Source organism: Numida meleagris, chromosome 19 (assembly GCF_002078875.1).
Source record: "Numida meleagris isolate 19003 breed g44 Domestic line chromosome 19, NumMel1.0, whole genome shotgun sequence".
Taxonomy (NCBI): domain Eukaryota; kingdom Metazoa; phylum Chordata; class Aves; order Galliformes; family Numididae; genus Numida; species Numida meleagris.
The window spans coordinates 10,096,887-10,108,000 of NC_034427.1; the positions used below are offsets into that span (position 1 = coordinate 10,096,887).

Genomic DNA, 11,114 nt, shown 5'->3' on the forward strand with positions numbered 1-11,114 from the left:
CCGGAATTGGCAGCCCCTGTACCGCAGGAGGCCCAGCACTACCAGGAAACCCAGGGGGAATCAGGCCTGCAGCGGCCCTGCCCGTGGCCCCGCACCCCTGCGCTCACCTTCCCGGCCCCACATCTCCCAGCGCCTGCCAGGATGGGACCCGGTCCCTCCTGCCGGGTCCGGCTCCATCACGCAGCCAAGCGCAGAGGATGACGGCTCCTGGGGCTGTGGGTCGCTGTGACCCCCACGCTCTCTGCTGCCGCCGATCAGAGCTGGCGCTGGGGGCTGTGGAGCAGCGCAGAGGTGACCCCCATCCTTGGGGTCAGCGGGTTGCGGCATGCGTCAGCCCCACAGAGCTTAACCTGAAACAGGAGGGGAGCGGGGGCAGCGGGATCCTGACCCGGTCTGAGCACGGCATCTTCCAGCAGCCCTTCACCACAATGGGACGGGCCGAGCGGTGCCACTGCGGCACTGAGGGGGCGAGGGGAAAGAGGAGGAATGGCCAACAGAAAACGTAAAGCAAAAACATTCCTTTTGTCTGCAGAAAGCCCTCTGGGGCTACTCCTGCCACCCGAAAGGGAGATGGGATATTTTGCAGGGTGCTACGTTAAAGAATTTGTGTTTTTTTTTAAGTTACCTTAATCATGTGACAAAGCTTAAACTGAATGGCCTGATATGTCAGAAAATAAATATGCAGATACCATCCCCAGGCTTGCCAGCAGGATTCCCTGCGCTGTGTTCCAAGCACGTGATTCAGCCTACCCTCACTATAGGCTCCAGTCACTCACGCAGGATTGCATGAAATGCAACGTGGAGAAGTGCCAGGTTTTCTGCAAGCTGCAAAGACACACATGAGAGAGGGGAGAGTGAGGCGGGATATAAGGAGGAAGGGTTTTACACTGAGGGCAGTGAGGCAGTGGCACAGAGCTGAGGTGGGTGCCCTGTCCCTGCAGACACTCAGGGTCAGGCTGGGGGGCTCTGAGCACTGGTGGAGCTGTGGGTGTCCCTGCTCGCTGCAGGGGGTTGGGCCGGATGGCCTTTAAGGGTCCCTTCCACCTCAAACCATCCTATGATGATTCTATGATATTTTCCATAACAAGGCATGATAGGGAAGGCTGTAATCAATCCATTTCTTGACACGAGAGAAATGAAAGGCTCGAAGTGGGCATTAAGTGATTGACCAGGCTAGATGCTCTCCTTGCATCCCATCCTCTCCTGCTCGGTTCTTCCTAGTTTGAAAGCGATTCTTTGCTCTGATCCCCTCTTTCACTGAACATCAAATTCTGATACAAACAGAGAAGGATGGGAATGGGTTTATTTCTCTGCCGTTTTAGTACACGTATCCACACATATCTGACCATTTCTCATAATAGCATAAAAAAGAGACAGGTGGGCTTGTAGTGTCTCCAGAACACTTGCCAAAGTTTTGGCTTTTCAAGGACTGCTGGGTCCTTCTGACACAGCTGTTCGTCACACGGCCTCGTCTTCTCCCACCAGCTGGGGCAGAGCAGATCTGCAGGTCCACAAGGAGAAACTCAACAGCCTGGTCAGGTCCTTGCAGTTTCAGCTGAAACTTTCCAGAGTGGTTTTGGCCCGTTCCATTTCGTGCAGGAAACTGTAGAACTGGGGCAACGTTAACTCTGTAGAGAAAAAAAATAATAGAGGTACAAAGTCTTAGACGTCAGGTTGCACTGAACGCTGGAAAAGCCATTCTGGTGCTACCACAGAGCAACCTGCGTTCACCCAAGCTAGGCAGGATTAGACACTGACTCTCAGCAGCTGTTTCTTTATCCTAGCTGGACTGTGCACAGGTTCCAGGTGAGGATTCTCGGAACTGCAGCTGACACTTTTGAATTGTTTACTTTCTTCCCCTGCCATGCTGCTCTGACTGCTTCCCTGTGCTCCGTGGCATATCTGCATTTACTTCTGCAAGGACGTGAGTGCTGCCCAAGAGTCAGCATTCCCAAATAATGCAGGGAGAGGCTGGAGCAGGAGCATCTCCCAGCGATGCTCTCACAGTGACCCCTGCTGGGTCTGCACCCCAAGGTCCTCCCCACCTCCCCGAACACCCAGAAGCTCAGAGCTGCAGCTCAGATTTCATGTTCTCCAATGCTGCCTTCTTTTCCAGAACCGTTAACTCACCCACATAGACGTTTTCCATTTGGCTCCCTTTTTTAATCACCAGCTTCAGCTTGGGGGAAGAAAAAGCAGAGGGATATCAATGCAGAAGCCTGGATTTCAAGCAGCATGAAAAGACAGGAGCCTGCTCCAACTTTTAGTGCCAACTGCCACACAGAACACACATCCTTGACAGGCATTTCAAGAAGTGTCACTGTAGGAATAGATAAGGCCTCGGGAGGATCCCTGGGAAGTCCTTATAAACAACCACATCCCCCTCCCTTTCTGAGATAGCACGACCTTTGCTTTCTGAACAGCTTTTCAGAGTGGGCTACACTTCTGTGACACACAGTGTCTTCTGAAGAGTAACAACCAGCAGTGTGCCTGCTGTCTGCTGGCAGCTCCCTCAGAAGACTGAAGCAGATGCACCACTGCAGAGCCAGCTCCTACGAGATCCAGCTTTCCCCTGCTTCCTCTCACAGCCAGTTCCCCCCACAGGCCTGGCTACGGCTCGTTCCCTAACTGCACCATCACCTGAATTCTCCCGTGCAGATTTACCTGTAAGAAGATACTTCCCACTTTTTCAAGTTCGCTGCTCCCAGCAGTAACTGTGGGTCAGAAAGAGCAGAAGGGAGATGACGTTAGCCAAGCTGTGAAATGAAACGTTCTACACCCGAAAGCCGCTGCTGGGTTTCCCAGCCCATCCAGTGTAAGTTTTAGCTCCATTACCACCAAACTTCCACTCCATATCTATCAGCTGGTTGATTGTCAGCGTCTGACCGACAGCCAGGCGTGTCAGGGTGGGGGCATTCAGCTTCCACTGCAAGAGCAGAACACACAATCAGTTCAGAGAGGCTCTCTTCGTGGTACCTGTAATTTCAACATAAATCAGAAACCAGAAGCCCAAAGCGCGTGCGTGTGAAGGGACCAACTAACACGGGCAGGAGGGCTTTCAGAGATGTCCGAGTCCTGCAAGGAATTCCATCTGCCTTGTCACTTCTGGAACTGCAACTCACTGGTTTTGTTTTAACACTGGTTCTGTGTAACAATACCTGTGCAAAACGTCATGTGTCTGTGTAAGTGCGTGACCCCGGGGCTCAAAGCATGCAAAGCAATCAAATGGAAGCCACACAGAGCTGCAGGAATCACTAAACCCACGGGCGAGAGGCCACAGCAAACCAGAGCACCGTTACACAAGTGTTTCTTATCCGATATCTGAGAATTCTCCGTTCAAAATTCGGAGCTGGCTTTGAAGAAAGTGGCTGATGCATCCACACGGGGTTCTGCGAGTTCCCACTCAAAGACTGACTTTTTGTTAGTTCAGAAACAAGCAAGGAGGCATTAATACCTGCTCTGCAAAATAACTGGCTTTCTCTTCACTGAGGCCTGTGGGAGAAACCACACGAGATTACTATAGGTGATAAATATTAATTAGCTTTTATTTAGTGAAGTCATGTGACCTACCTAGAGCAACGAAATCTGCTCTGACTTGTTCGGGAGACAGATTTCTCTTCAGGGCACCTGAATAAACAGTGCAAGGAAAAAAAAAATCAGCTTATACTGAGTGGAACCAGTCCTTACTGTGGCAAACAAACGCAGGGATGGAGACCTCGCCATAGAAAGACTGTTCTTGGACTGTGTTTTGAAACAAACCACAGCTCACTGAGATAGGAAATACAGTTGTGTCTGCTGGTATCTTTGCAGATGCCCAGTGCTTTAAAAGTCAGTCCTATGGAAGTGCCTGAGAGAGAGAGGGAGAGATTTCATTGCAGGTAACCATGGTAACGGCGGCAGCGGTTGTGTTTTGAAGTTGCTGCTTTCTCTCCTATAGAAGCTTTGCTTGTTAAAGGGGAACTGTTAAGGCTGGCAGGCTACTAATTTGACCTACCTGCTGTGTTTTGGATTATGGGTGTGAACGTGTGCATATAACACTTACCCCTGCTGTGCCTGCCTCCTTTGTTCCGGAGCGCAGGCAGCACATGGAAGTTTACAAGGATTCTGCTCTCTGAAGCCAGGAGCAGGAATCGAGTACATTCAAAGAGACTGCCAGCCCCACGTGGCTCTCCGTGTAGCACAGAGGCAAAGTTATCTGCTGTATTCTGCTCTGGTGCAGCTCGTGGCAGCCCAGAGCTAAAGAGAAGGTGTAACAGGACTGGAGCCAGTGCACGCAAACAGGAACTGTGAGACTGAGTGCACCCAGTGCACAAACAGGAAGGGAGAAAATGCCGATTCCGCACTAAATACCTTCAAGACAGTTGTAGGGAAGGAAACTACTCAGTGCTTCTCTGGGACAGAAGAAATGGCTTGAAATAGTAGAATGAAAGCTTAGCCCAAATGCAGGAAACCCTCGTGCGTGGCCTCACTGCTGTGAGGAACGCTATGGGAAGCCAGGGACTGAAGGATATTTGTAAGCAACCATTGATAACAAGGATCAACATGGCATGAGCGTGCGTGCAGGGAAGATGTTTGATGCAGTGTTACGTCCAATGGCAGCCAAAACATCAGAGCAATCTCCTACAGAGCTGGAGTCTGAACAGGGCACGCAAAGGGAATTCTCCCGCCCCTCTCCTCCAGTGTCTATGAATGAGAGGTTACTGGATGCTTCTGTGTTTTTCTAACACAAGACTACAAGGACAGATGTCACGTGTACATGGCCCGGAGCTATGCTTGCTGGTTTCCAGTTCACTCCAGAGGGGAGTGAAGGCAGCCCTCAAACAGTGCTTTGTTCCTGTAGGAGTCACAGTGCTGGGTCAGTTGCATGGATCTGCAAAGACTTGGTGCCAACACAAGACTGTGCTGATCTAGCACAAATGGGTTTACAGGTACGAGTTGAACCAAGCTCTGTTACCGTCACAAAGCGTTGTGCTTGCATTTAATAACCAGGTGAGTGAGTGTAGCCAGGCCTGCAAAACACGTATGCAGGTAGGGTGTAAAGAAGACAAAGCCTGAGTCACTCAGCAGGGATACTGCAACAGGAGAGCAATTTTTGAATTTATGATGCTTAAATGCTATGTTATTTATGAGCTGCTATTAGCATCATCGTGCAAGTCAACTGCACGCAGTTCCGAAGAGCAAGGCCTTTAGCAGCATGCAGGAATGGACACAGCAGTTTGGCCTCAGGGCAGCATATGCATATGTATCACTTACCACTGGGTACCAGGAGAATACTTTTGACAATGTTTTTCAGGGGGCCCAAGCTGATTTTATTCATGGTTGCGAAGTCTGAGAGCTGTGTCAGGAACCTTTCTACCTGCTCAAGAGAAAGAGCAACAACACAGTCTTATCTCTGCGTGCTTCTCACCTGAGAGCCACGCTCCTGTGCTCCTCGTGCTCTGCGCAGCCTTACCTCCTTGGGCTCCGTCAGAAAGCCAAAGAGCACTTCAGTCAGCGCTGAGAATTGCTGTGAAGAAACAGCCCGGCGTTAGGAGCAGAATATCAGCACGCTTCGCTCCTCAGCACCTCGCTGCCCTCCTCGCCACGCAGCCTGGGGTGATGTCTGCCCTGACACGGCTCTATCTTCTCCTCGTGCTGGTCCTGCAGTTTGACCTCCCGTGCTGGCGTGTTCCCCCGGCCCTTGGCATGACAAGATGCCTACGGATGGGATTTGCTCATGGACGCTTTCCAAAGACACCCAAGGGGTTTGCACACCCAGCGCCGCACAGGGCTTCTGCGGCTGGCGGCTGATCGGGTGCTGCTGTTCTATCCTGTGTAACCCAAAGATCTGCAGCAGGGGATGCCATCCTCCACTCTCACGCATCACGAAAGCCACGGGGTAACCAGAGTGACTCGGGAGAGAGAAGCCCGGCTTCAAGGCCTCACCGCCGCCCCCGAGCCGGGCTGTGGGCCGAGCCCGGCACCTCCCAGCGCTGCCAGCAGGCTCGGGCAGAGCCTCCCGTCGTGACGGGGCGCGACTCCACCCCCCTCCCCCAGCGCCTTCGCACCACAACGGCCGCATTGCAGCCCGAGCAGCAGCGCTGCACCGGGTGGGCCAGGCGCAGGGCCCAGCGCCGCAAAGCCGCCCGAGTGCCCTCTCCGGGCAGCACCTGCCCCTTCTCCCCTCCGGCCCCCCGGCCCCGCACCTCGGCGCTCAGCTGGTTGAGGTGCTGCACGTCCCCGCTCCCCGCCTCCGGCCCCGGTTCCCGGCTGAAGCTCAGCAGCCCCATGGCAGCCCCGGCTCCGCCCGCCCCGCCCGGCCCCGCCGCGCCGCCCGCCCGCCTCAGCCTGAGCATTGGCGGCCGCACTTTCGGCATCGGGCCCCCGGCAGGCCGCGGGGTGCCGGGGGAGCTTTGTTTCCACGTTACGTAGGGGGGAAAAAAAAAAAAAAAAGCAAAAAACAAGTAACCAAATAAATCGTTAAAAGGCTGTCGTGGATAGGATTTTATTTATTTATTTATTTATTATTTATTTATTTACGCGTGACACAGACATTGTGCTGAGGCCGCGCAGAGATGTGCGTCGGGAACGGACGAAGGATAAAATCGCCCCTCGCTTCTCTTCCTCCTCTCCTACGTTACCCAATGTCCAGGAGAAAATCCCGAAACTCGGCGCGTTCCCTTTGAGGACTCCGCAGCTTTTGGGGAGCAGGGCAGCACGAGCTGCAGGAGCAGCGCTGTGTCCACGTGTCTGTGCCCGAGCCCCTCTGTCCCGAACGTGTTCACCCGTAGGAAAGCCTTTGTGAAAGGCAAAACCACGCAGTTTCACATCACAGAATATTTCCCAGCGCTTTTCCCGGCGTGCTTTATAAACGAGTTACGCAGTGAAGCGCCGTGGATGATGAGGAGTTAAGGGATATTCATTCGGTGGCTGGAAATCACAGCCCTGTGCCCTCTCCTTCCCCCTCCATCTCCCAGCTCAGTCGGCAGATCCTGCTCCAGTCCGTGCCCAGCTCAGTGCCCCGACCTAAGGGCATCGTGGGGGTGGAGAAGTTACACATGGGAGTGGGTGCCTGCGGGGTTTGACCCTCCACGTTCAGCACAGCCCAAAACAAGGGAGGGTTTTTCACCTAGCTGTCAATACGATGCACCGGGCTCTGCGGTGAAGTGGCCAAATTCATTTACGGTCAAAAAAAATAAATAAATCAAGGAAATAAGGAAAGAGAAAATCTTCTGTCTGGTTGGCAAGCCAGGATCAGCTGCGCAGTAGCAGTCTGTGACTCATCCTTAATTCCCCATGTCTTTCGAGGGTGATGCTTTAGGAACTAATTAACGATGGTCTCAGTGCTGGTGCGTGCTTGTGTGAGCATGCACACGGTACGGCAGAAGGGAGAAGCCCGTGGTGGTAAAAAATTTCCCAGGCAGAAAACCAAATTCTTGGGGAAAGCTGAGTGACAGGATCCATGAAGAAGAGTTTAAATGGAGATACATGCTCACAACATCCCGTTTAAACAATCAACAGGAAATGCATCCATCCTGATGTGTGGGACACGGGTTTAAGGCAGCGTGGCATTGCGCTGGGTACCACCAACCCTCTGTGCTGGGACCCGGCTCTGGGGTTGTTGGGAAAGGATTTTGGGATTCATCTATAAAGAGGAGGCTGCAGGCCATCAGCCTGGGGTGCTGCGTTGGGGTGTTCTCATGCAGAGCGTCGCTGATGGGCCCAGAGCTGCAGATGTCATCTGGGTGTTGTGCACAGGTGATGATAACCACAGGCACTGCAGCAGCAAAAAGCAGTGGGAGGACAGGTGAGGAAGCAGGGTGTTCCAGAGAGGTGCTCCAAAATGAACTGCAGGAATGATGTGCCCTTCTTAAGATACTTCTTTCAGCTCGTTTCACCCGTCCACCCTGGGCAGCTTCCTCCCTGCCCTTCCCCTGTGTATGGGGAGCATCACTTCAGGAAGGCTCCTTCCTCTGTGTTACTAAAAGATCAAATCCCGGCTGACACATCCCGCTCCCGGTGCACCCTTCTGCTCAGGAGATCTCAAATCCCTCCATGCAATCCCCCATGGCCAGCCCTGGGGCACATTCCTGGGGCAGGAAGGCTCCCAGCTGCTGCTGCCATGGGGAAGGCCCAGAAGGGTGAGAGACTGCCAGCGACCCCAGGCAGCACCTGGACACCTTCCACCCCTCCAGATCAGCTCTGTTTGTTCTGCCAATGTGCAGCATCCCCTCCAGCTGTGCGGATTTGGGAGAGCATCCCTCCAAGGGGCTGAGGAATGCTGACATTCTCCCCTGCCTGCTCTTGTGATGGATATTGCCCAGCTGAAGCGCTGGAGGGGGAGTGCTTTTCCTGCAGAGGCTAACACAAGTGGCATCTTTGAGATCAGGATTTCAGTTTCTTCTGCAGTTTAATGCCCTTTCCTTTCTCTCCTTGCACTCGGCGCTGTTTGCTCCCAAGGAAGTGCTGCTGCAGAGGTACATTATGGCAAAGGCAGCGGCGGTGTGGCAGCGTGGGTTCTGAGCTCTGAGAGGCTCCTGTTGCCTTGTGACCAGGGGCAGAACATTTCCTCCAGTGGGCTCTGCCTGCTGCTGCCTGTGCTCAAACCCCGACGTCTGGGGCCTCAGCTCTTCAGGTTCGGCTGCAGCAAACGCATCCTGTTTTCTAGGAGAAAGAGGATTTTGTGGCCAGAGAGGCACGGAAGATTTTTCTTTGTGTGCCTTCTCATTTGAAGTTCACACGCTTGTTGCCGCAGGCTTTCGAGATGTTCTGGTTACAAGGATGCCAACTGCTTTTAACCTTATTTTTATTAGGGAGTTGTATCGTGCAGTCCTGGCCAGCCCACAGGAAGGGCTCAAAACGCTGTGTGGGAGGGAGAACACTTCCTACCTCCATGTCAACAGCAGCTCCCCGCAGATGTGAGCAGGCAGCCCAGCTCTGCACAGGCTGCAGGCTCGTTCCCACATGTGGCAGCAGGCTGAGGCTTTCAGACAGCTGGGGCAGAGCCTCGAGCAAAGCCTAAAGCCTACAGAGATGGCACGGGGCTGCGTGAGGACTTGGGCGTGGGGCACGGAGCCCACATGGAGGAAGAGGACACCCATTGGGATGCGCTCCATGGGGTCACTAGGAGGGTTTGCAATGGTTTGCAGTGTTTTAATGGTGCTGGTGCTTTGCTCTGCTTGATGGAAGGCTCCAGTGGGGCCTGGGACCTGAGCTGCCAGAGATAACAAGGATGCACTGCTGAAGGCTGTAGGGAATAAATCGTATTTGCTCAATTGCTTTATTTGTCTGGGATGTTCAGGCAAGCTGCTTGCAAAGCACAGAGCAGTTTCCAACCCGAACACTTTGGTGCAAAGTAAGAGACAGCAGGTGCCCAGAGGAGACATGGCAGAGCATTAGGAGGAGGCGATATCAGTTTGTCTGGCCAGAACAGCAAAGGAGAAATTTAGGGAGAGGTTTGATGGGAGAGAATAAGGCGGACAGCCAGGATCACATGGCTGCTGTGAGCAACCTGGGCACACTTCCCAGCCTCTCGCAGATGTGCTGGTGACAGCTCTGGTGGGCTCTGATCCCACAGATGCATCACACTGCTGGTCCTTGCTGGGGAGCCTCAGGCTGACGGGGAGCAGTGCTGTGGTTGCTCTGGCACTGCTGTGGCCCAGCATACCCAAACCTCAATACAAAATCTCCTACTGGATTTCGTCTCCTTTAGGTTCCTTTATCAGAACCATTATTTTTCTCTCCCACAAAATGACGTACGAACTTTCTTGATGGGTAAGAAATAAACTCGCAGCATCTCTCCGCGGCTGTGTGCAGCGGTGCCGGGGTCAGGGTTTAGCTCATGATCTGCCCAGAGCGGCTTTGTTCAGTGCCGTGCCTTTTTCAAACCGTATGCACAGAAGTGCTCTCCTGAATTAAATGATAACCGAGGGAAGAGAGGCAAAGAGGCGTTTCCACGGGCGAGAGATTGATGGCAGGTCAGCGGGGCCAGCGGCGGCAGGAAGGTTTTGCTAGAAAGGGAGAGGAGCCCGAGGGTCCTTGAAGCAAGGGCTAATTCCACTCCTCACGGTGGCCTAGAAACACACAGAAGCATTTTGCTTCTCAAAATTTGGAAGAACCGAACAGGAGTAAAATCTATTTGCTCGGTTTTAATCTATTCAACAGAGCTGCAAATCAGCTTGAGGTTTATTTGGCGTGTGTTTATTTGAATGGTAATCTCCAGCATTCCCAAAGGCTTCCCCAGACCAGATTTCTCGTCTCCTTCTCTTGTTCACTTGCAGGGCTTTTCTCTGCACGTGCAGCCACATTTTTCATGCTCACGTTGTGCACAGTGGGGTGGTGGTGCGGGGAACCTGCTGTACGGGCCCCGTGGGCTGGGCCAGGCGCTGCCTGCAGGTTGCTGACACTTTGGCTGCCTCATTTTTCCTCCTGGCCTTGAGAGCTTATTTCCATCACAGCAGGATAACAATATTCCTTCCCCTTCCTGATATCCAGTTTTCTGCTGTACCCAGAAGCAATAACAAGGGAGCAGAGAAGATTATACCCCACGTGGACTCGGGATGCTTTGTCTGGGGCAGGGAACGTGCGGACTGTTTTCCTCATTCCCAGTGCAGCCTTTGCAAGTGCTCGCCTCTGCATTGGAAAGGAAAAGGAGGAACAAACGATAAACTGTTGCAAAACTTGTGCGGCTTTGTCCGTCCACACCGTGGCGGAGGGCAGGGGGAGGCTCAGCCCTGCACCCCTGGCAGGGCCTGGGGTCTGCACTGCGGAGGCTGTAGGGCTGAGCCCTGGGGGGATGCTGAGCCCTGGGGGGATGCTGAGCCCTGGGGGGATGCTGAGCCCCGGGGGGACGCTGAACCGTGGGGGAATGCTGAGCCCGGGGAGTGCCAGCAATGGGGGGACATCAGAGCACCACTGAGGGATGGAGACACTGGAGGGGGATATGTGGAGACCCGGAAAGTGGATGCGGGGCACGGGGGACCAGTGGGAGCGGAGCCCCGAGCGATGCGGAGCGGTGTGGGGGTGCTCGGAGCACCGATGGTGCGGGGCACTGGTGGAATGCAGAGCACCGAGGGGAAACCGGGGCGAGGGGGGCAGGGGCGCAAAACCCCGAGAGTGCCGGGCTCCTTGGTGGG

At 53.8% G+C, this 11,114-nt stretch overlaps 1 protein-coding gene across 2 annotated transcripts; it reads right to left on the bottom strand.

The window, feature by feature from the left end:
- On the bottom strand, nt 1,286-6,306 carry COMMD7 (COMM domain containing 7). Of its 2 annotated transcripts, none has more exons than XM_021416880.1 (9): nt 6,186-6,306; nt 5,453-5,506; nt 5,254-5,356; nt 3,571-3,627; nt 3,455-3,492; nt 2,836-2,926; nt 2,665-2,714; nt 2,131-2,179; nt 1,286-1,628 (listed from the first exon to the last, which is right to left on the bottom strand). In XM_021416880.1, the coding sequence occupies exons 1-9, from the start codon at nt 6,267-6,269 to the stop codon at nt 1,552-1,554; spliced, it is 603 nt and encodes a 200-aa protein (XP_021272555.1). In that variant the 5' UTR covers nt 6,270-6,306; the 3' UTR covers nt 1,286-1,551. The 2 variants fall into 2 exon arrangements, with proteins under 2 accessions (XP_021272555.1, XP_021272554.1); XM_021416879.1 differs by having other exon boundaries at nt 5,254-5,359.

Bases quoted from the DNA above. Each gene is read 5' to 3' on its own strand.
- COMMD7 (XM_021416879.1), bottom strand. From the start codon at position 6,269: ATGGGGCTGCTGAGCTTCAGCCGGGAACCGGGGCCGGAGGCGGGGAGC. The intron at 3,628-5,253 runs GTAAGTGATACA...CTGTTTATTCAG, and splicing joins TATTCTCCTGGTACCCAGTG to GTGCCCTGAAGAGAAATCTG. The intron at 2,927-3,454 runs GTATTAATGCCT...CTGCTCTTGCAG, and splicing joins CCAGTTATTTTGCAGAGCAG to TGGAAGCTGAATGCCCCCAC.